The 24,693-nt window shown below is 49.7% G+C and overlaps 1 protein-coding gene and 1 non-coding gene across 2 annotated transcripts in view; both read right to left on the bottom strand.

Annotated features, from left to right (window-relative positions):
* Positions 1-312: 312 nt before the first annotated feature.
* The window catches only part of ampd1, a 76,222-nt gene continuing 51,841 nt past the window's right edge, over positions 313-24,693 (bottom strand). The window contains 5 exon segments of the mRNA XM_038820794.1: positions 313-2,523; positions 7,732-7,842; positions 9,997-10,170; positions 13,497-13,617; positions 16,427-16,590. Of these exon segments, the coding sequence (XP_038676722.1) occupies positions 2,365-2,523; positions 7,732-7,842; positions 9,997-10,170; positions 13,497-13,617; positions 16,427-16,590 (729 nt within the window). The 3' untranslated portion in view covers positions 313-2,364.
* Positions 7,874-8,032, bottom strand: LOC119979166. Its single transcript, XR_005463667.1, has one exon. It is a non-coding gene; the product is annotated as a U1 spliceosomal RNA (small nuclear RNA).

Here is a 24,693-nt window from a genome sequence, read left to right as displayed (position 1 = left end):
CTCCGGAAGATCGGTAGGCCCCGATTGCGTGCCAGGCCACCGTGGAGCCCCGCCCCCCTCCACCACGGTCGGATCCTCCCCCCCCCTCCAGAGGACCGCCCCTGCACACTCACCTGCCAGGTTCCGCCATGCATGAGGTGAGTAATTCACGCCGGTGGGACTGGCCAAAACTGGACGGTCGCTCGGCCCATCGGGGCCCGGAGAATCGCCGGGGTGCTGCTGTCAACGGCCTCCGACCAGCGTGGCGGGAATCCCGCCGCTTCCCAAAAAACAGCGCCGGAGAATAGGGCAGACGGCGTCAGGGCGGGATTCGCGCCTCACCCCGGGGATTCTCCGACCCGACCGGGGGTCAGAGAATCCCGGCCATTGTCTCTGCTGCATTCTGCATATTTTAGGTGGGATTTAAGGGAAACCTCCTGATACTGAAATACTTGAGTGATCTAATTTGTCAGATCTATTACATTTCCTTCAAATGTAGACACCTCTGATGTCCTGGTCATGATCAGATGGGTGATGATCTGTGCCAAGAGGATGTTAAACTTGCAGAGGGCTCTGACTTAAGCACAGGGATAATGATGCCTCCAAGAAGGTTTTAAAAACCTCTAAAATTAATACAAAAGCTGGGAAGATGCAGCTTGCAACATCTACATTAGGGAGGCAATGGGGCTAAAGAGAGGAGAGCAATAAGGAAAACACATCAAGCTTCACCAGTCAATGCTCCGCAAATTTCATCAACTGAAATCAGTCTGATTTTCATCCGCTGCTCAAGAATTGCACTCTTCAGTGTTGAACAACTGCAAAGTAACTGGAGTGTTTTGGTTCTTGCCTCATTGGCTCCCGAGTAGGACAGTTGCCATATATTTAAAGTTATGTTAAAGCTGGGACTTCGATCAGCTGGATAGATGATGTCATCACCTTGTAATTACAGCTACTTTCCTGTCTCTGCCCTGTCTGTATTCAGGTTCCTGATACCAGTATTACAGATTGACTGCCAGCTGCATACAGATGTGGGTCAGCACGAACTTGGATTTGGCATCCTATGTACATTTTCTTTGTTTATTTGGTCATGGAGAGCTAAATATTCATACCAGAGCCATATCCCAGTCCAAACATGCAGAGTTGTGTGGTCCAAAGTTCAACAGTGACCTCCATGATCTCAACAGGTGATTGGCCGTGTGCCCAGGCAGCGATTATCAGCCAGCTATCCAACTTGGGGAGCATTACAACCAAGCCATATCTAAATTTAGAGCACCCAATTCTTTTTTCCCCAATTATGGGGCAATTTATCGTGGCCAATTCACCTACCGTACACATCTTTGTGGGTTGTGGGGGTGAGATCCATGCAGACACGGGGAGAATGTGCAAAATCCACATGATCAGTGGCCTAGGGCAAGGATTGAACCCACCATGCTGCCCCAACCAAGCCGTATCCTGAGGCGCATAAGCCTCAACGCAGGGGGTAACTGACTACTAGTTAGGAACCCTCCCCAAACCATCCCAGGAAAACTGAGGTCAGTGGCAGTTTCCACATTGCCCCCCAGGCAGAAGGATAGAAGTTGCCTGCAGCGCCATCACAGGCAGACCAGTAGGTGGAGAATGGGGTGATACTCTTTGTTTGTGAGAGAAGAATGGTGTGGCCTACTAAATCTTGTTGATTGGAAACCCCCAGTTGTTTGGGTCACTTGTTCACGAAGTAACAAAAAAAAACTCTTTTCTCCAAACGCCCCATCAAAATAAGAAATGATCACAGCAGAGTAACATAACAAAATGGCTGAGCCAGGGTCACAGTCTGAACTTGGCTATAACCGGACTACATTTGTAAGTGAAAGAGAGGCTGGGTTCAGAGAAGGGAAATTGACAGAAAGACCAGACAACATTGTAAGGATGAAGCTGCCTTGCAACAACTGGCTTTTTCTGAATGGCAGCAACTGGTTGTGAGAGGCAACATGGAAACAGTCAGAGGTTTCCAAACCACAGTCTTTGTTCACACAGGAACAATCCTCAATAAGATTGAAGTGAAAATAAATAGAGTTTAAACTCATTATGTTGCTTTAGATCCAATGATTGTATAGTGAAGAAAGGTAGATGTGTTCAAATGACTGGAAACTATGAGGTGTTGCTCCAGTTTAAGCAGAAGCCACACTTCCCCATAGCCTACCCACTTTCATTGGAAGGCATGGCAGCGGTCTACCATTGTCTTGAGTGACATTTTACAGCAAATTTCCCGAAATGTTGCCATTGGCTCATTAAGATGCTCCTCGTCGCTCTGGAGACCTGAGCAACTCAAACTACAGGAGTAGCTTTCATAGCTAATGGCAGATTAACCCACATCATTAGTTTTCCACCGGAGTTGCAGCAGTGGCTTTATTCCAGAACTTTCAATCCCTCCTTGATCAGGTTCAGTTCGTAGCAGAGTGTTTCGTAGCGAAAGGCCATTCGTATCTGAGCTACGTTCGTCTTGTGAATGCAATTGCCAGCTGGGCCCTCCTGACGGTAGTTGTGTCCCAGAAAATGGGCCTTTTCCTGCAGGGTAAGATGAGATAATTGTTTGAATCAGTATATCACATCGATCTGAAATCTTTGTTGGTATGGGGGAGAATAAAACAAATGGCAAAGAAGATTATTTTTACTCTTTCACGGGATTTGGATGTCATTGACTCGGCCAGTATTTTATGCTCCCTCCTAATTGCCCTAGAGAAGGTGGGGGTGAGCTGCCTGCTTGAACTGCGGCAGTCCATATGGTGTAGATACATCCACAACACTGCCTGGGAGGGAGTTCCAAGGTTTTGACCCAGCAACATTGAAGGAACAGCGATATAGGGCACGCTTTACCGGCACTGTTGGGTCCAAACGGAGCACGTCGCGATCGGTAGATGCCAGGAGAGGTCTCCTGCGTGCTTCCCGACAGACAGTAACGTAATCAGGATCCCGCCCACAATGGGCGGGATTAAGCTTTGCATGCCTAAGTAGGTTTAAGGGTCGCTTAGGCGTGCTGACCTGGGTTCTAATCGGTGGCCCCCGCAATCTACCAGCCACCCCAGGGAGGCCCCAGCCAGGCACCATTCAGTACTGGACGACACAAATATGTACCAGGTCTCCCAGGCCATTTGAGACCCTTGGGTGGTCAGGGACAGGGCAGGGTGACACCCTGGTTCTCCCCCTTGAACATGGGCACCTTGGCACTGCCAGGCTGGCACCTTGGCACTACCAAGGTGCCTGGGTGTCACTGCCAAGTCAGCAGGAGCACTGATAAGGTGGCAGGGTGGCAGTGCTAGGGTCCACAGGTGCCAGGGTGCCACAGTCAGGGCTAGGGCCTGAAGGAGGCCATGTCCATGAGAGAAAAGTGGAGGGGGAATCTCCATCAAGAGAGGATCTAATCATCACTCAATGGCATTACCATCATTGAATCATTCATTATCAACATCCGAGGGCCAGCACATGTCGCAGTGGTTGGAACTGGGACTACGGCGCTGAGGACCCGGGTTAGAATCCTGGCCCTGGGTCACTATCCGTGTGGAGTTTGCACATTCTCCTGTGTCTGAGTGGGTTTCACCCCCACAACCCAAAGATGTGCAGAGTAGATGGATTGGCCACGCTAAATTGTCCCTTAATTGGAAAAAAATAATTGGGTACTCTAAATTTAGTTTTTAAAAATGATCAACATCCTACGGGATACGATTGACCAGAAACTCAACTGGACCAGTCATATAAATACTGTGACCACAAGAGCAGGTAAGAGGCTGGGAGAGAGTAACTCACTTCCTGGCTTCCCAAAGCCTGCCCACCATCTACAAGGCACAAGTCAGGAATGTGATGGAATATTCTCCACTTGCTTGGATGAGTGCAGCTTTAACAATATGCAATAGCTTGACACCATCCAGGACAAAGCAGCCCACTTGATTGGTGCCCCATCCACTACAATAAACATTCAGCCCCTCCACCACTGATGGACAGTGGCAACAGTGTGTGCCATGTACAAGATGCATTACAGCAATTCACCATGTCTCCTTCAACAGCACCTTCCAAACTAACAACCTCTACCATCAAGGGCAGCAGTGGCATGGGAGCACATGTTCACCTCTACGTCACACACCATCCTGACTTGGAACACCGTTACTTCACTGTTGCTGTGTCATAATCCTGGAACTCCTTCAATAACAGCACTGTGCATGTGCCTACACCACAGGCACTATAGCGGTTCAAGGAGGCAGCTCACCACCACCTTCTCAGGGGAAATTAGGGAATGGCAATAAATACTGGCTTAGCCAGGGACTCCCAAATCCCATGAACAAAACTTTCAGATCAAAGGTAGGCTATTCAAGACAACGCTGAGACGGGATCTCCCCTGCCTGTGCAAAAAAAAATTCATTACCTCTCGGGGTCAATTGAAAATGTCAAAACTGAGATTGATAGGCTTTTGTTAGGTGAGGATACTAAGGGCTATGGGACCACTGCAAGTTGATGGAGTTGAGATATAAAACCATAGAATTTACAGTGCAGAAGGAGGCCATTCGGCCAGTTGAGTCTGCACCAGCCCTTGGAAAGAGCACGCCACTTAAGCCCACACATCCACCGTATCCCCTTAACCCAATAACCCCACTTACCCTTTTTGGACACTGAGGGCAATTTAGCATGGCCAATTCACCTAACCTGCATATCTTTGGACTGTGGGAGGAATCCAGAGCACCCGGAGGAAACCCACACAGACATGGGGAGAACGTGCAGACTCCACACAGACAGTGACCCAAGCCGGGAATCGAACCTGGGGCGCTGGAGCGGTGAAGCGACGGTGCTAACCACTGTGCTACTGTGCCACCCGCACTGTCGCACTGTTAGCATTTTCACTTCACAACCATGACCTAATTGAATGGAGGGACAGATTCGAAGGCCTAATAGCCTCCTCCTTTTCCTGTGTTATTGAAGTAAGATTTAAAGAAAAGGAGTGAGGGTAGCACGGTGGCGCACTGATTAGCACTGCTGCCTCACGGCGCCGAGGACCCGGGTTTGGCCCCAGCCCCGGATCAATGTCCGTGTGTGGTTTGCACATTCTCCCTGTGTCTGCATGGGCCTCACCCATAACCTAAACAATTTGTGCAGGGGAGGTGAATTGGCCCCTCTTAATTGCCCCTTCATTGGGAAAAAAGTAATTGGGTACTCTAAATTTATTTTAAAAAAGGAGAGAGACATGTACAGAGTTAAAAATTGTCACAAATTTTGAGTTTGCACTAAATATTCTTTCTGATTTGGAACCATCAGACAATCTGGTTCAGTGAAGACAGAGTACTTTACCATTTGGAACTTTTTGTTGGTTACTTGTTCCTTGGTGGTAATTGCCACGTTGCTAATCTTAGTCAGTGAGACATTTGATTTGGGCCTAGAGTTTCCTTCAGATTTACCCATTGGAAATCTAATCTCAAATAATTACATGGCTTAAGCAATCACACAATTTTGGGTGCAACTTTGAGTCGTGCAAGCAACCTTAATCCAGGTTTCCTCAGTCTTTTTTTAAAAATAAATTTTAGAGTATCCAATTATTTTTTTTCCAATTAAGGGACAATTTAGCGTGGCCAATCCACTTAACCTGCACATCATTGGGTTGTGGGGGTGAAACCCATGCAGACACGGGAAGTACGTGCAAACTCCACACAGACATTGACCCGAAGCTGGGATCAAACCCGCATCCTCGATGCTAACCACTGCGCCACCGTGCCGCCCAAGATTCCTCAGTCTTTTACGTCCATCCACAACCTTCAATCTGAATGAATCTCTAACCATTAAAGTGGTGATGTCACATTGGCAACTGGTCCCACTCTCCATCATTATAACTTGCTAGAATTTGGGGCTGGGAAGAGCGCCCACTCCAGAGGAGTTTGGGCCTACTTTCATTGGTAAAGTTGTGTCAAGATGATGCCATGATGACCCACCAGACATTTTAACACCAAGTCCATTTAAGATGCATATCACCTCAAACCTATCCACAAAATGTTGGCGGCCAATAAGTTCCTTGACTGCCTTGTAAGCCAGGAGGAGTAGGTGAAATTTGCTGGCCCCACAAGGAGCCTGAGTTCTCCCTTTCCACGGTTATCCTTTACTCAGGGGAATCTAGGACTTCCTGATCCTTCTGGATGCTTCCATACTTTAGACAAGAGCAGTTCCAAGGACCCCTGGTGACAACTGTCAAATCAACATCATTCCCGCCAGTTCTGATAGCATTAGGTGTCGTGGCATAGATGTAAGTTAATACCTCCTGGGCATCACACCCTGGTAGACTGGGCTGATCATCCGAATATTTGACCCAAGGTCTAATTGAGACCTGTTAGTCCCTGGCGTGCAACTTGATTTTTTTTCTCTCAGTGAGCCACCGGGATTTTGCTAGAATCAGAGAATCTGACAGCGCTGAAGGAGGCCAATCGGCCATTGATCATGTGTTGGCTCTCTGAATGAGCTACACAATTAGTCTCATGACTCTATTCTTTCCTCATACCCATCAATCTTTTCCACGACAAGTGCAGACGTCCAATTCCCTTTTGAAGGTTACTGTTGAATGTGCTTCCATTATCCTTTCAGGCACTGCGTTCCAGATCATAAAATCCTGTTGCATTTAAATATTTTCCTCATCTCCCCCCATTAGGTCTTTTGCTAGTTATCGCAAATCTGTGCGCTCTGGATACCAACCCACCCACCAGTGAAAAACGTTTCTCATTTACTCTATCAAAACCCCTCATAGATTTGCAAAGCTCCATTAGATTTCCATTAAATAACATATACGGACCATGAGGTAAATGAATTTGCAGGAGTAAGAACTGTAAAAAGTCACATTGATAAAAGGAAGTTTCAGTATTTTGGCCATTTGTTCAGAGCTGGAGAGCTACAGAGATCTTTTCTGGAGGGTAAAGTAGAGGGTTGCAGAAAGAGGGGTCGGCCCAGACGTAGTGGAATGACGGATGTCGTAGGCCGGTTGCAGACGTTCTACACTGGATGCATGGATGACATAAGATGGATGAGCATGGCATGCCATCACAGCAGGAGAGAACAGGATTAAATCCCTGCTTAACCAGGATGCCGAGGACCCGGGTTCGATCTCGGTCCTGGGTCACTGTCCGGGTGGCGTTTGCACATTCTCCCCGTGTCTGCGTGGTGTCTCACCCCCGCAACCCAAAAAGATGTGTAGGCTAGGTGGATTGGCCACGCTAAATTGTCCCTTAATTGAAAAAAAAAGGAATTGGGTACGCTAACTTTATTAAAAAAAAAGAAAACAAATCCCTGCTTAATATTCAAAGCTCTATGGGGAACAACAGCAACCAGCCTAATCTCTTCACTTAACCAAGCGTTCTCATCCTTGGTACCATTCTGGTCAATCCCTTTCACAACCTCTCCAAGGCTTTCCTAAAGCGTCATGTCCAGAATTGATCACAATCTCCCAGCTGAGGACTAACTAGTGATTTATAGAAGTTTTGTATAACTTTCTTGCTTTTGCATTTGATGCCTATAACTATATAGGTGTCTTTATTCTAAAATGTTTAATCAATCTCAGCTGGGATTCTGCTAATGTAGAATTACATTACGTGAACAGGCTGAGATTTCACCTTGAAGAAAAGAAAGGCGGTTTACAAACAAAAAGTAAAGGTGTAATCAGACTAGAACATGCAGAAGAATTGTTTTTTTAAAAAAAACGAGTGTTGGACCGCTGCCAGATGCAGGTTTATATAATCCCAAGCCGTAGCCACTTACCTGCTCAGAGAAGCCACTCTGCAGGACACTGTTCCTTGCAATCTCACAAAGGTCACAGGTACTCAGCTTGAAGACCTGAGCAGCGATGGCATATTCCTCCATCAGCGGTTCCTGCCAACAAGCAATACACAATTTTTTTTTTTTTTTCGCGAACGCAGTCCCCCACTACCACAAATTTTGCAGTCGAGTATCCCGCATTTGGGGACATCGCAGGCGTCAGCACACCCGAAGTGCAATGGGCTAGCCTTGTCCTGGGCGAACTACCTTCTTGATCATGGTTTCACCCCTGCCAGGTAAGTATGCAATACACAATTAATGACATGATAATTGTCTATTTTATACTGACATTTGGCAACACAGTGGAAGACAGGGTTGTGGTTCATGCAGTGGGCATGTTACTGAACTTGTAATCCAGAGGTAATGATCCGGAGAATTAATTCATAATCCCACCATGGCAATTTGTGAATTTAAGTCTTGCTTTAAAAGCCAACTGGATAAATGTAGAACAAAAAGCTGGTATTACTAAAAACAACCTTGAATTGGTCAGATTGTCATAAAAACCCAGGGCGCAGTATTGACCAGATGATTCATGAGCTTGGTTGAACTGGGCAATGGTGACTGACTCGGCTCACTGGGATCTGTTATGTTCCTTATATTGTTCTTCAAGATAGCCAAAGTCATAGGCTGGGATTCGCCAAAATTCCGGCCAAGTGTTGGCGTCAGTGTAAATACCGGAGTGGTGCACATAGGCGTCAACAGGCCCCCTGGCCCAGCGACTCAGTGGCCCTCAGGGGGCCAGCACTTCGCCGGAATGCTGCGACCTGCTCCGGTGCTGAAAGGCGGCCCTGCACTGCACGCGTGCGCCGACCGTCTCCGCATGAATGCATGTGGTGGCCATTTCTGTGCATGCGCCACGCAACATGGCGGAGCCCTACAGCAGGCCCGCGTGGAAGGAGGTAGGCCCCTCCAGATCGCAAGGGCCTGTTGATCAGTAGCCCCCGATCGTGGGCCTGGACGCCTTGGAGGCCCCCCCACGGAGTCTGATTCCCCCCACCACCACACCAGGATGGCCACCGCGGCCGCGGGTACGAGCTCCCTCAGGTGGTACCAGGTTGGAACCACGCCGGCGGGACTTGGCGAAACTCAGTGGGAATTCGGCCGGTCAACCACGGAGAATCGCCGCGAGACCTCTTTCAGCGGCTCCCAACCGGCTCCGCACGGGTGCAATTGGCGTTGATTCTCCGGTCTCTGGAGAATCGCTTCCCGGTGTCGGAGCAGCATGGCAGGGCTTCCCCGCGTCACTGGCAATTCTCCGACCCAGCTCAGGCTCGGAGAATCCCGGCCATAGCTTTACAAAGAACACGGCCGGGATTCTCCGCTATCCGGCGGGGCGGGCTGTACCGGCGCCGAGGAGTGGCGTGAACCACTCCGGCATCGGGCCGACAGAAGGTGCGGAATCCTCCGCACCTTCAGGGGCTAGACCGGCGGCAATCGGCGCCGAAGGGCCTCCACCGGCTGCCGCTAGTTGGCGCATGCGCGGGAGCGCCGGCGTGTTCTGGCATGATCCCAGAGCATGCGCGGGGGGGGTTCTTCTCCGCTAACGGGGGTTCTCTCCGTTACAGCGGCCGGCGCAGAGGGAAAGAGTGCCCCCCACGGTACAGGCCCGCCCACAGATTGGTGGGCCCCAATCGCGGGCCAGGCCACTGTGGTGCCCCCAGCGGGGGGCCGGAGAATCCCACCCCATAAAGTTATATGCTTAAACCAAAGCTAGTTTATTTTACACTACTTGAAATTGTTCGCACTCTACTGAGTAACAGCTAACAAAATACATACAAAAAATATTCAATAGTATTGAATCCATGTTACAGTAATTAATTATCTCTCTTTAATACAACCTACACTCTAACTAAACCTCACACTATCCTTCTTCTCCAACAGCTTCTCCAACAGTTGCTCTTTATGCTTTAATTGGCCGTAGAGGGAACTTATGCTTCTCACAGTCAATGCCACACACCTCACTTCACAAACCCTTATTTTAGCCGTATCACTTCCGTTAAACCAGTAGGAAAAAGATTGCGTGCATGGAAATCAACAGAATGTGGCAACTGTGTGTGAGGACAACAGTCAACAAAATGTCTCAAAGGCTGCACTCAGAACCCAGATGGGCCATATGCGGCTCCCAGGCCACAAGTTTCCTTGTGCTGCTTCAAGGCCTCATACCTACAGTGCGACACAGGGTAGTGAATTGATCTGGGTTATTCTCACCTTGGTGTAGTGGAATTGCATGGGATCATCAGTGGAGAGAGAGATCATCAAGCCCTTCCTCAGGTATTCAGGAAGTGGGTTCTTGGCGTACTCCAGGAAGAGGCTGTTGTTGCTGAGCGGAGACATGGCGATGGGGACCTGAGTCAGAAAGTATAGGTACTGCAGCACTGGGCTCTGAAAGAAGAAGAGGACCTCTCAATGTCAACTTTACAACCTTCACCCCCACACCTTCAGTGTGTGACTGAAGCAGTGCGGCCAGCTCCTACATGTCTGAACATGTCTGACCATCTCGTGAACATGGAACAATGGATAAATCCAAGTTACAGAGCTACTTAATGGTCTAGAAAGAATGGGTTAATAATTATACCAATGAGGCTGAGGATGTGAGTAGTGATAACTGAGGATTCAACAGGCTTTCTCTATCTTTGAACTCTCCATTGAGTCTCACTGAAAGAGCAGGCACTAGTTCATCCCTTGTAAACATCACAGCAATCAGGATGCTGTTATTCTGCAGATAACGGCATAAATTGGTACTCTAAATTTTAGTTACCATTCAGTGCGCATCAGGGATTCTGCCAACTCCCCACTGCCCCACATGGGCATCCTTGTGTCCTGCACATTTTGCCACTCTCCCTCATGTAAAGGCACCAACACTCATTTTTTGGAGGGGATATTCAATGTGCCTCCCTCGATTAAATTCCCTTGCTGGAACACCCATGCAGGGTTCTCTTTTCTACTGGAACTAACGCCCCCCCTCCCCACCTCGCTGAGAACCCCGCCTTGTCCTCATGTTGGAACGCCCTGCTGCAGCTCAACTAAAAGAGCATGGCACCCCAGTTGATCATCTCCTGCCTCCCATCAGGCCTACCCTAGGGCTGGGGAAGCAGGAATTTCCAGCGTAGAGTGTCTGTCCCCAGCTCTATCACAATGCCGAGGCTGGCCTTCTGTTTGCAGTACACAGACTCATTTGGCTGAGGAGGGATTTCCAGCTGAGAACGGGTACCGGCTGTTTCCCAGCCGTTCCCACATTGCTTCATAGTTCCCATTTTACTTTTTTTCAATGGAGTACATATCTGTTGCATGGGTTGCTCCAGCTGAGAAAAATGTATTTGTCGGGCTCCCTTCAAAGCCATATGACCTCTCTTTCTCTCTGTGGTGCCTCGAGACAAACACTTGAGGCTTCCAGCAGTTTACAAAGGGGTTTATTAAAGGCAACTTATAAAGGCAAAGGTAGTTAAGTAACAGACACAGAACACAATACAACAGGTCTTAACACTTTGGCTCCGGCGTCCACAGTGCTCCCAGGGTCCCGTCCAAATTTCCTATTGGCTGGGGTTCGCACATTTCCGTGTGATTGGTTCCGAGCCAACCATGTGATCTGTGGAGTTTCCCCCCTTAAAGGGACCATGCTAACACATCCCTCCGCCCATAAGTCCCTTATTACAACTACCCCAAATAAACTTAATATAGTGTTTAGGGAAAAGAGAATCCATCAGCAAGCCAATCGGTGTGAAACCTCTGAGTCCTCCCGATCCTCCGCACCCCAGCCACCAGCTCAGCACCCAGCTGGGCAATCAAATTGTCAACAGTTGGTGTCACCTCAGGAGGCACCAGTTCAATGACAGGCGAACTGACCTCACCGACCGTGACAGGTGCAGCTGGTTGAGCAAGCTCATGAGACCCTGGCTGGGCGGAGTAACATTCGTGTTCATGATGCTGGTGGGACTTGTCAACTCTAAGCTCGGGCTCGCCACCCCTCAATTGCTGTCTGATGGTTTATCGTTAGCATTGACCACATATGGCACCGGCCCTGATTGGGCCACAACCGGTCCTGCTAACCAAGGCCGACCTGAAGCAAAATTACGGGCCAACACCGGGTCTCCCAACTAGAATGACCTGTCGCCCCATCTGCTCTGACCACTGACTCTTCTGGGAGGCCTGACATGCCTCTACCCTCCCCTCCCAACTTGGGAACACAAGATCCAACTGTGGTCTTAACTAATGGCCCATGAGTAGCTCGGCGGTTGTGACCACAATGGTGGAATGAGGGGTTGAGTTGTACAACAACAAAAAATTTGCCAACCATTTCAATGTAGTTTCCCAGATTGCTTTCTCATTATAGTCTTGAAAATCTGAATGGCCGTCTCAGCAGGACCGTTTGACGCCGAGTGGTAGGGGGCTGTCCTCATGTGTCATATGTCAATTATTGGCACAAAAATCTGGACATCATCACCAACAAAATGGCTGCCATTGTCCACCGTGGCCACTGAGGTAGCGTCCCCCATCTCTTGAATCTATAGCCACTTACAGTGGGCATCCACCAGGATTAAAAGCATCTTGTTCATAAAAGGGTCCACAGGCAGCCTGATAATTCCCAAGGGTGAAGAGTGGCAGAAAGCAACAAGGATTGCTGCATTTGGCAAGCGTGGAACCACTTCACGAGTTCTTCAATGGCTTTATCTACGCCTGGCCACCAGACATAGATGCGTATCAGCATCTTCATCATTGACTGCCCTGGGTGGGCGCTATGTAGCCCTTGAAGGAGGAGGAGGGCCCCTGGTCAGAGGCAGGAAGACCACTCGTGATCCCCAGAGAATAATGTCATGTTCACATGCCAACTTATCCTGACAAGGAAAATAGGGCCTCAGCTGTTAAGACTTCTTATAATGCCAGCCAGCCTGTATCATTCTTTTAACCTTTGAAAGAAGAGGGTCTCTTTGGGTCTAGTTGCGGATGTGCCCAGCGGACACTGGCAGTGTCTAGGAATTCTAAAGTCAGTCTTTTTTTATAACTTTAGAGTTTTTCCCAATTAAGGGGCAATTTAGTGTGACCAATCCACCTACCCTGTACATCTTTGGGTTGTGCGGGTGAGACTCATGCAGGCACGGGAGAATGTGCAAACTCCACACGGACAGGGACCCAGGGTGGGTCCTTGGTGCTGTGAGGCAGCAGTGCTAACTACTGTGCCACTGTGCTGCCCTAAAGCCAGAATGATCTCCTGCGGTACTCATAGAGGCGGAATGCTCTTTGGTGGGGGCAGGCAACTTAATGCATCAGCATTTGTAATTTGCATCCTAGGCCGGTGCTGGTAGTGGTAGGTTGCCAGAGGTAAGGCCCAGGCTATGGACGGTATGGGCTATTCTTCCTTTAAAAAACCATGAATTGCTTGTGGTCAGTCACTCTGTCAAACCATCGACTGTACACATCTTAGTGGAATTTCTTCACACCTTATATAACCGCTACAACCTCCTTCTCAATCTGGGCCGCTACTGAAAGGGTTCTTGAGGCAAAGTAACAAGCCCAGAGCACTATACAACAGGTCTCAACATTTCAGCCTGGTGCACACTGCCTGGTGTCCTGCTCCCAGAGTCCTGCTTGCGTTCATTCTCTTCCACATGATTGGCCTCAAGCTGGCCACTTGGTCTGTGTTATCTGTCCCCTTAAAGGGGCATGCTACCACACTCTCCTTTCCTGTTTCCTTTATCTCTTTGTGTACCAACCTTTTTCAGGTTGAGTCCATGCGAGATGTTATCCGCTGTCATGAATGCTGTCAGTAGATGTGTCACAGCTCCAGCCTCACCACAATGTGGACGAAATAAGAAAGTGTTTAACCCTCTCTCCCTGAAAGAATGAGAGAGAGATGAAACCATGGTTATTCACATACACCATCTGCAGTGTTAAAATCTCGCCCAATCATTTGTCTGAATGTATGATGTTAACGTACATCTCTTTTGGCCAAGCAGTGCAGAACGGTAGCATTGTGGATAGCACAATCGCTTCACAGCTCCAGGGTCCCAGGTTCGATTCCCGGCTTGGGTCACTGTCTGCGCGGAGTCTGCACATCCTCCCCGTGTATGTGTGGGTTTCCTCCGGGTACTCCGGTTTCCTCCCACAGTCCAAAGATGTGCAAGTTAGGTGGATTGGACATGATAAATTGCCCTTAGTGTCCAAAATTGCCCTTAGTGTTGGGTGGGTTACTGGGTTATGGGGACAGGATTGAGGTGTTAAACTTGGGTAGGGTGCTCTTTCCATGAGCCGGTGCAGACTCGATGGGCCGAATGGCCTTCTTCTGCACTGTAAATTATATGAGTCTATGAATTGATAATTCAAAGATATTCCTGTTCTTCTTGGCCCATGTGCTTCTCCAACTCAGATCTCAGGTTAAAATGGGAGCTCAGACCTCAATTAGGTGTTCTATATATTTAGAGGGGACGCTAGCAGTTCGGGGCTGAACATCCTCAACACATGCAATTTAAAACATAGCCAAATCAAAATGGGAAGGTAAGTGGGTAAAGCTCTTGCTCAATTTAAATTGTCTAATTTCCCTTCCAAATATCATTCTATTCAATTTAGCTTGACACTTCGCTCAAGTAAAATTAGCTGCCTGGTAGACCCTGTTGAATGTTACCATGCGTATTCTTTGGCACAAAAAAACATTCTTCGTAACTGTCAACCTGTAAATGGCTGTTAATCTGAGTGTCTTCTTTTACAGGTATTTATTTTGATCTATCTTTAAAGCAATAGGTGGATTGGCTATGCTAAATTGCTCCTTAGTGTCCAAAGATGTGCATGTTAGGTGGGTTTAGGGGGATAGGGTGGGAGAGTGGGCTTTTAGGGAGTCGATGCAAACTCGATGGGCCAAATGGCCTCCTTCTGCACTGCAGGAATTCTTTGGAGAAGTTTTACATTATTATTAAGATGAGCGGAGATAAAAGAGATGGTCATCAAGTATTTTCTAATATATTCCAATAACAGAGGAAGGCTTGTCCTCTTTGAACCTAGGGTTTTGTTTACTTGGATAGTGGGATGCCAAAGGGATGTTCTGATTTATAGGGGATGTAAGGCCCACTTCACCATGTGAGGTGACCTTAGTGTGGACACTTGCGAGCTATACCTGAGAGCTATATTGGCGGGGTTTCGGTCCCTGGTAGGTTTCTGGCGAGGGACCAGACTAACACAGCACTTCCACTTTGGGGTTCAACTCCATCCCGTAATACAACATCAAATTACAGAAACTGCAAGAAATTCCACAACATCGAGGGACCCAATAGGGAACTTCAGCCAACACATCAGCAATATGACAGCTTTAGATGAAAGCCCAGCGAGGGAAGTCAACAACTCGATGAGGATTTTTCTGGGGCGCAAGACAACTTGACTTGGAGAATTGTGCCAGAAGTAAATGGAAGACTGTGGTGATATAACCACTGTAGTGATGTGTACTTGCAGTAGGGGGACGGATGCCTGTACCTGTAATACAGGTTCCTCCGGTAAGCCCCTGTCGGCTAGCTCCGCCCACAGGGAGCTTGTGTATAAATATACGTGTGAGTCACTCAGACCCTAGTCTACAGTTGCAGATGGAGGAATAGCATCGCACAGCAATAAAGCCTCTATTGTACTACTCTCTCGACTTTGAGTATAATTGTTAGCGCTACAAAGACCCAAGAAATCTCAACCCCGATATGAATCAGACTAAGTCGTTATCTTCCAATTTTTGATAAATATTTGACTTGCATTTAGAGAGTGCAAATAGGTGTAGAAAGAAGTTAAGACTCCCGCCCAAGAAGTTTGGTTTAGAAAATACGTAACTGTGTTCATTGTACTTTTAATATCCCTAACATAACAGATGATTTGTGATGGGGGGTATGAATTAAAAGTCACATTCTTTTATTTCAACATGTTAATGGTCTCTACCGAGATCATTTCACTATAGATGGCACCTTTTGGGATCTTTTTCTTGGCATTCAGGGTCTGTCAAAAATGAGGGTTAATGGATTGGACAAAGGAATGAGAGTAAAACTCTTTTTAGGTGATTTTGAGTGTTTTAGATGGCATGAACCACATAAGGCAATATTAAGACAAGTGACCAAAAGCTTGGTCAGATGTAGGTTTAAGGAACAACATGAATGAGGAGGAGGGCGGAAAGCTTATACAGCTGATGTCAATGAAATCAATGATGGAACGATCGTCGACTGTCACAATAAAGACTTGCATTGCTATAGCGACACAGTGTCGCAGTGGCTAGCACTGTTGCCTCACCGTGCCAGAGGCGCGGGGGGATCGGACCCCGGGGGGTGCCCCCACGGTGGCCAGGCCTGCGATCAGGGCCCACCAATCGACGGGCGGGCCAGTGCCGTGGGGGCACTCTTTTTCTTCCGCCGCCGCCACGGGCTCCACCATGGTGGAGGCGGATGAGAACCCCCCTACCGTGAATGCGCCGGATAGTCAAGTCTGAAGGTAACAAATGGACGGGTATATCAACGGCAGGGGTGGAGATGGGCAATGCTACAGAGCTGGAAATGGGTAGCAATGCAATGATCTTGCATTGATATGAGCAATTTATCAATGCTTCCTGTGCATGTGAATGGGTCAACAAATGCAGTAGCAAGTTTCACAACTTCTTAGTGCTGCCTTGGTTGATGAATAGGCTTACATTCGGAGGTTGTTGAGGACCATGATGTTAGCATACATATAACAGAGGTAGTAGGAGTATGAAGGGTTCTTTGGCATGTTCCATTCTTCAGGTGTTGGGCTCTTTGTGCAGAACATGTGGCCACTGTGCTTGGACTCATCATCCACGCTATCAAAACCGGTGATCTGGGTCATGGGAAGATGAAACTCATTAGCCAAAGTAAAGTAGTAATTAATCATGTTGAATCATCGACTGTTACAATAAAGACCCACGGGCTGGATTCTCCGCCATCAGGATGCTCTGTTTTGTCGGCAGCCCAGGGGTTTCCCTACAGCGTGGGGCTGCACCACAATGGGAAACCCCATTGACCAGCTGGCGAAACGGAGCGGCCCGCCGGCATGCTGAACCAGAAATCTGGCACGGCGGGATGGAAAATCCAGCCCCACATTTCTATAGCGCCCCTCACCATCCTTCCTTATTTTTATAAATGTTTTTTATTGGATTTTTGAACAGAGTATATTTTGACGTTATGTACACAGGATATGATATGTATATGTAGGCATCAGTTTGTGCCGGTGAAGCACTTCCGGAGGGCAGTCCTCGAATGGGTCTGGTGCCTGTATTGCCCCTAGCTTCTCCTGGACGGATTTCGGCACCGTTTCTCGTGCACACTGCCGCCCCCCCACCTCCCTGGCTCTCCTCGACTGTTCCCTGTCTTCCCCCCCCCCCCCCCCCCCCGGTGGTTTGCCTTTCCTTCCTCTTAGGTTGAATTGTCCCCCCTCACCCGCCTCCCAGTCTATCCCACCCTCTCATGCTTTGGCTGCTACCCCCTGGTTCCTGGCTATTCTTCTGCTTGTTTGTTGGCTGGAGTCTCGGAACAAATCAAGTGAATGGCTCCCAAGTTCTGTTGAAGCCGTCGTCCGACCCTCGGATGGTGAATTTAATTTTCTCCATTTGGACAGATTTCGAGAGGTTGGACAGCCAGTCTGCAGCTTTGGGTGGTGCTGCTGACCGCCAGCCGAACAGGATTCTACGGCGGGCAATCAGGGAGGCAAAGGCAAGGGCGTCCGCCCTCCTCCCCAGGAATAGATCTGGTTGGTCTGAAACCCCGAAGACCGCCACTATCGGGCATGGCTCCACCCTCACTCCCACCACTTTGGACATAACCTCGAAGAAGGCTGTCCAGTACTCCACAAGTCTGGGGCATGACCAGAACATGTGAGCGTGGTTGGCCGGGTCTCCTTGGCACCGTTCACATCTATCCTCCACCTCCGGGAAGAACCTACTCATACGAGTTCTTGTTAAGTGGGCTCTATGTACCACTTTTAGTTGTGTCAGGCTGAGCCTTGCGCAGGTGGAGGTGGAGTTGACCCTATGCAGTGCTTTGCGCCAGAGTCCCCACCCTATCTCAATCCCCAGGTCCTCCTCCAATTTCATTCTTGTTGTGTCCAGTACGGTCTCGACCCCCTCTACCAGTCGGTCGTACATGTCGCTACAGTTTCCTCTCTCTAATATGTTTGCGTCCAGTAACTCTTCCAGTAATGGGTAAGTCTTTGTCTCCTTTCATAGGCAGTTTCTGAGCTGCAGGTACCTTAGCTCGTTCCCCCTGGCCAGCTGAAATTTCTCCGTTAGTTCATCCAGTGTCGCGACTCTGCCTTCAGTGTCTGGGTCCCTGACTGTCAGTGTCCCCTTGTCCTGTCTCCACCTTTTGAAGGTGGCATCAGTCAGTGCTGGTGTGAACCTATGGTTGTTGCAGATGGGAGCTTTGTCTGACATTTTGGTCAGGCCAAATTGCTGCCGCAGTTGGTTCCAGGACTGGAGGGTGGCTACCACCACTGGGCTGCTGGAGTGTTTTTTGGGTGGGGATGGGAGTGCTGCTGTGGCGAAGGCCCGGAGGGAGGTCCTCTTACAGGAGGCCTCTTTCGCGCGCACCCACTCGGCTTCTGGCTCCTTGATTCATCCCCTTATTCGCGCGGCCGTCGCTGCCCAGTTGTAGAATTGTAGGTTTGGGAGGGCTAGCCCCCCCCCCCCCCCCCCCCGGATTTTGTTTTTTGTGATACTTTCTTTGGGATCCTAGCATTCTTCCCCCACCCCTCCCCATACAAACGCCATGATTAGTTTGTCTAGTGCTTTGAAAAAGGCCTTGGGGATGTAGATCGGGATGGATATGAATAGGAAGAGGTACCTGGGCAGTACGTTCATTTTGATCGTCTGGACTCTCCCCATGAGGGACAGTGGGAGTGTGCTCCATCTTTGCAGGTCCTTTTTAACTTCCTCCGTCAGACTGGTGAGGTTCCATTTGTGGATTCCTTTCCAGTCATGGGCTATTTGGATCCCCAGGTAGCGGAATTTGTGTCGGGCTTGTTTAAACGGCTGTCCCGTTAGTGCTCCTTGTGGGTGTACCGGGAAGATCTCGCTTTTGCAATGATTCCGTCCATGCTGCTTTGTGGGTCCGAGATGTAGAGGAGCAGGTCATCTGCAAAGAGTGAGACTCTGTGCTCTCTGCCGCCCCTTCGGATCCCCCTCCAGCTTTCTGCCGCTTTGAGTGCAATTGCTAATGGCTCAATCGCTAGAGCAAACAGCAGCAGGGACAGTGGGCATCCTTGTCTGGTGCCCCTGTGCAGCTGGAAGTATCGGGAGTTAGTGTTGTTTGTCCGTATGCTTGCCATGGGAGCGTTGTATAGGAGTTTTACCCAGGAGGTGAACCCTGTTCCAAGCCCAAACTGCTCCAGTACCTCTGTGAAGTATTTCCAGTCAACTCTGTCGAAGGCCTTTTCTGCGTCTAGGAAGACGATTACCTCTGGTGTTTTCTCCCCGGAGGGGGTCATTATCATGTTCAGCAGGTGCCTGATGTTGGAGGTAAGCTGTCTACCTTTGACAAAGCCTGTCTGGTCTTCTGCAACCACCTCTGGCACGCAGTCTTCTAGCCTTTTGGCTAGAATCCTGGCCAGTATTTTGGCATCTGCATTCAGCAGTGAGATGAGTCTGTATGACCCACATTCCGTTGGGTCTTTATCTTTCTTAGGTATCAGCGAGATTGACGCCTGTGCTAGCGTGGGTGGCAGTGTGCCCCTAGCTAGCGAGTCTGTGAACATCTCCCGCAGGTGCGGGGCCAGTAGTGTCACAAATTTTTTGTTGAAGTCCGCTGGGAACTCGTCTGGTCCTGGCACCTTCCCCGCCTACATGGAGCATATGCTGTCCATGATCTCTCCCAGTGCTAGTGGTGCTTCCAGGCCCCGGTTTCTGCCCTCCCCCACAACTGATACGTCCAGTCCATCAAGGAACCGTTTCATCCCGGACTCCCCTATTGGGGGCTCTGAGGTAAAAGGCCCTGAATGCTTTGTTGATCTTTTATGGATCTGTTTGTAATGCGCCTCTAGTATCCCTGATCTGTGCAATTTCTCTGGTGGCTGCCTGCTTTCTCAGCTGGTGTGCCAGCAGGTGGCTGGCTTTGTTTCCGTGTTCATATAGGGTCCCACGTCTTTGGCGGAGTTGAAGCACTGCTTTCCTGGTGGAGAGCAGATCAAAGTTCCTTTGTAACTCTTTCCTCTCCGCCAGGAGCTCTACGGTCAGGGACTTGAAGTATTTACGGTCTACCTCCAGTACGGAGTCGACCAGCTGCTGTCTAGCCGCTTTTTCTGCCCTATCTCTTCGTGCTTTGAAAGCGATGATTTCTCCTCGTACTATGGCCTTTAGCGCTTTCCAGAACGTGGAGGGTGAGACTTCCCCTTTCTGATTGTTCTCCGTGTATTCTGCTATGGCCCGCGATATATTTTTTGTTGAAGGCCTTGTCAGCTAGTAGGGCAACATCCAATTTCCATATGGGGCGTTGGGCCCTGCCCGTTTCCAGCCTCATGTCCATGTAATGTGGAGTGTGGTCTGATATCACAATTGCAGAGTATTCCACTTTGTCTATCCCCGGAAGCACCGTTTTCCCCACCACAAAGAATTCAGTTCTGGTGTATACGTTGTGTACTGGGTGGGTGAACTTCTAGCGGTCCACCGCTCCCACCTGTTCCATAAAGTGACCGTGCTCCCTTGCCATTTTTGAGGTTTTCCCCGTCTTGGGGTTTGATCTGTCAGTCGTTGGGTCCTGTACACAGTTGAAGTCCCCCCCCCACCCCATGATTAGTCGATGCGTCGCTATGTCAGGGATTTCTGCCATGGTCTTCTTGATGAAGCTTGTGTCGTCCCAGTTGGGCGCGTACACGTTAACTAGTACTACCGGTGCCCCATCCAGGGCCCCGCTGACCATGATGTGCCGTCCCTCTGAGTCCGCAACCTTCTTTGTCGCCTTAAACATCGTCCATTTGCTGATCATTATCGCCACCCCACTGGCCCTCGTCCCGTAGCAGGAATGATAGGTCTGTCCCACCCAGCCCTTTCTTACCCGCAGTCGGTCCTGCTCTCTCAGGTGTGTCTTTTGAAGGAAGATTATGTCTGCCTTCATGTTTCTTATGTGGTTGAGGACTCTGGGTCTTTTCATTGGGCCGTTGAGTCCCTTTACGTTCCAGGTGACTATCCTGGTGGGGGGCTTCTGTCCCCTCGCTCCTGTGGGATTAACCATATTCGCCTGGTGGACGCGTCCCTGCCCTCCGGGGTTCCCCCTTGTCAGGGGGCCGTCCAAGATGGCCACTGTCACTGGTCTCTCCATGCAGTCGGGCCCTTGCGCTCCGGGGTCTCCCTATGTCCAGGGGACGCCCGCCATGGTCGCCCGCTGTGCGGCCGCCACGTGGGTAGCCCCCTTCACTCTGGAGTCTCCCTTCGCCCAGAGGCCATACTGGGTGGATGTTGCAGCGATTCCTTGTTCTGAGCCCTTGGTTTCAGCACTCTGTAACCCTACTGCTGTTCCTTTTCTAGCCTTGTTTGTCCCTCTGTCCCTGTGCTCCACCACCCCCCCCTGTGCTGCCCCCCCGTCTCTCCCTTTCCTCCCCCTTTCTCTCCCTCTCCCTTATATCCCTCCTTTGCCCCTCTTTCCCCTCCTCCTATCCCCGTTTGCTTTCCTGCCTCTGTTGAGTGGTTCCCCCCTCCTCTGCCTGCGCTGACCCTGTTGGTGGCGCGCTGCGGCCCTGCTTTTTTGCATGCCCCCGGTGCTAGCTTTCTTGCTAGTGCGGCGACCCCCCCCCCTCTAGGGAGTTACTGTCTCGCTTCTGCCCAGCCTCTGCGTTTTTATGCCCGCTCTTCTCCCCCCTACCCTGCGCTCCCTCTGTTCAGTAAGAAGTCTTACAACACCAGGTTAAAGTCCAACAGGTTTGTTTCAAACACGAGCTTTCGGAGCACGGCTCCTTCTTCAGGTGAATGGAAAGGCTTGTTCCAGAAATGTTTATATAGACACAGTCAGAGATGCCCCGGAATGCGAGCACCTGCAGGCAATCAAATCATCAAAGATGCAGAGAGAGAGGTAACTCCAGGTTAAAGAGGTGTGAATTGTCCCAAGCCAGTTCAGTCGGTAGGCCTCTGCAAGTCCAGGCTTGTTAGTGGGGGCCGAATGTAATGCGACATGAATCCCAGATCCCGGTTGAGTCCGCATTCATGCGTGCGGAACTTAGCTATAAGTTTTTGCTCAGCAATTTTGCGTTGTCGCGTCTCCTGAAGGCCCCCTTGTAGAATGCTGACCCGGAGATCAGAGGCTGAATGTCCTTGACTGCTGAAGTGTTCCCCAACTGGAAGGGAACAGTCCTGCCTGTTGATAGTCGCACGATGCCCGGCATCTCCACATCATGGCTCCCTCTGTTTGTTCACCCTTCTCCGCTGCTCTCGTGCCCTTGTGCTGGGGCCTGGTTTCCTACCGATGGCGGTTCGTTGGGTAGCGGTTTGCTTTTTGTTCAGGGTGCGCTCGCCATGTTGGGGGTGGGGACGGGGTGGCCTGGCATTGCCTCACCCCTCTCCCCCCCTTCCCCCCCCCCCCCCCCCCCCCCCCCCCCCCCCGTCGGCATGTTGTTGCCCCTTGCCAGGGGCCCCATGGCCCCGTGTTTCTACCCTCGGTCTTGGTTTTCCAGCCAGTGTTCTTTGATAAATTTGTTTGCGTCGGCGGGGGCTGTAAAGAAATACCCTCTTTCTTGGTATGTGACCCAGGGTTTTGCTGGGTACAGCCTAAAAAGCGCACATTGTTCCTGTGAAGGGCTGCTTTCGCTCTGTTGAATTCGGGCCATCTCCTGGCGAGATCTGCCCCAATATATCACCATCCTTCCTAACCACTTATGTACATTTCATTAATGTAAAGTAAAGAAAGCAAAACTTTCATTTATATAGCACCTGACACAGGTTCAGCACTTTATAACCAATCAAAAACTTTGTGAAGTGTGGTTATTGTCGTATTGTAGGAAATACACATATTGTAGGAGCTTGCACAACAAGCTCCCAGAAACAGCAAAGTGATAACAACCCGATCATCAAATTTAGTGATGTTGACTGGCCACAGCATGGGGAGCATACCCCACACGTCTTCAGAATGGCAACATCGGATCTTCCTGGTCCACCTCAGAGGACAGATGGAGGCCTTGGTTGAATGTCTCATCCAAACTCAGTAACTCTAACAGCGCTCCCTCAATACTGAACTTTGACACTGAATTTGGTGACTGTGGTGGTGGTTAGAAAACAGGACAACCTGCCGTGGCCATTGCTAGAAGCCCCAACACAGTTACACGTCCATCAGGCTGTTAACTGCCTGGAGTTGGGACTTCTGTCCCTTTAGGGTTGAAGATCCTACCTCCAAGAGCAAAAATCAGATTTCCAGCAGCTCTTCCATCCCAGTACTCCTACCAGGGGCAGTGGGCAGCATTGTGACTGCTGAAACGAACACCATTGGAGGAGGCCCTGGAGCAGAGTGTGTGGTGCTCATCAGGGCCAGCCAGGGAGGACCCAGTATAGGTGGGCGCCACAGGGTGCCCAGTTAGCCCACTCCCCCCACTCTCTATTAGCCCCTAAAGAAGCATCACGATTTGGCTGGGAGGTCTCCTCATCTAGTGCAGGTCCCCTTGCCCACCCCTCCACTCCCCTGCTGGCAGAAAAAGTTATTAATATATTAATTAGTCAATTAGTTACTTCAGGGCCTCAATGGACCCCTGCGTGGGAAGGCTGACCTTGGCCTTCTGCACAGCTGATTACCCCCGTCCCACTCCTCCCACCTCGGGTTACCAACCCTCCATGTTTGGCCTGGACTCTTCAGGAATTGAAGATCAATCCCCAGGACACTGCTGTGTGCAACCCTGGAGAAAAAGCATTGGGACATTACAAAATGTTGGAAGGGCTTCTCCGTCCCGTGGCACAGCTCTGCTGTCAGCGGGATCCTCCGCCCCAGCAGCCAGCCAATGGAGTTTCCAGCGTCGGTGCTCTGCGGGCGAAGCGGAGGATCCCACTGAGGGAGAATCCAGCCCATTGTTTTTTTTGCTGCCATTTTCTTTGAACATTTCTCTTTAACCCATAAAAAATATTGAAAATGGGGTTAAAAGGCTGTTTGAACATAGAACATAGAACAGTACAGCACAGAACAGGCCCTTCGGCCCTCGATGTTGTGCCGAGCATTGTCCGAAACCAAGATCAAGCTATCCCACTCCCTGTCATTCTGGTGTGCTCCATGTGCCTATCCAATAACCGCTTGAAAGTTCCTAAAGTGTCCGACTCCACAATCACAGCAGGCAGTCCATTCCACAACCTAACCACTCTCTGAGTAAAGAACCTATCTCAGACATCCCTCCTATATCTCCCACCCCGAACCTTATATTTATGCCCCCTTGTAACAGCTACATCCACCCGAGGAAAACATCACTGAACGTCCACTCTTATCCCCCTCATCATCTTATAAACCTCTATTAAGTCGCCTCTCATCGTCCTCCGCTCCAAAGAGAAAAGCCCTAGTTCCCTCAGCCTTTCTTCATAAGACCTATCCTGCAAACCAGGCAGCATCCTGGTAAATCTCCTTTGTACCCTTTCCAATGCTTCCACCTTCTTCCTATAATGAGGTGACCAGAACTGCACACAATATTCCAAATATGGTCTCACCAGGGTCATGTACAGTTGCAGCATAACCCCACGGCTCTTAAACTCAAGCCCCCTGTTAATAAACGCTAACACACTATAGGCCTTCTGCACGGTGACAATCAAGCATCATCCAATTGGGTAATGATTCTTTTTGCTTTCCAATTGGTGTAGGAAGCTGTGGTGTCACAAGGACGTGTTGGCCGACTGAAGGCTGCAGCATGGGGGAAAGTGATGGAACTTCCAGCAGCACGCTTACTCACAGTTGGCAACCCCCTCCCACCCCACCCCAATCTCACCTTGAGTGTCAG

This window comes from Scyliorhinus canicula, chromosome 15 (assembly GCF_902713615.1).
Source record: "Scyliorhinus canicula chromosome 15, sScyCan1.1, whole genome shotgun sequence".
Taxonomy (NCBI): domain Eukaryota; kingdom Metazoa; phylum Chordata; class Chondrichthyes; order Carcharhiniformes; family Scyliorhinidae; genus Scyliorhinus; species Scyliorhinus canicula.
Note: the sequence above shows the minus strand (reverse complement) of the source record. Positions and strands in the feature narration are given on the sequence as shown.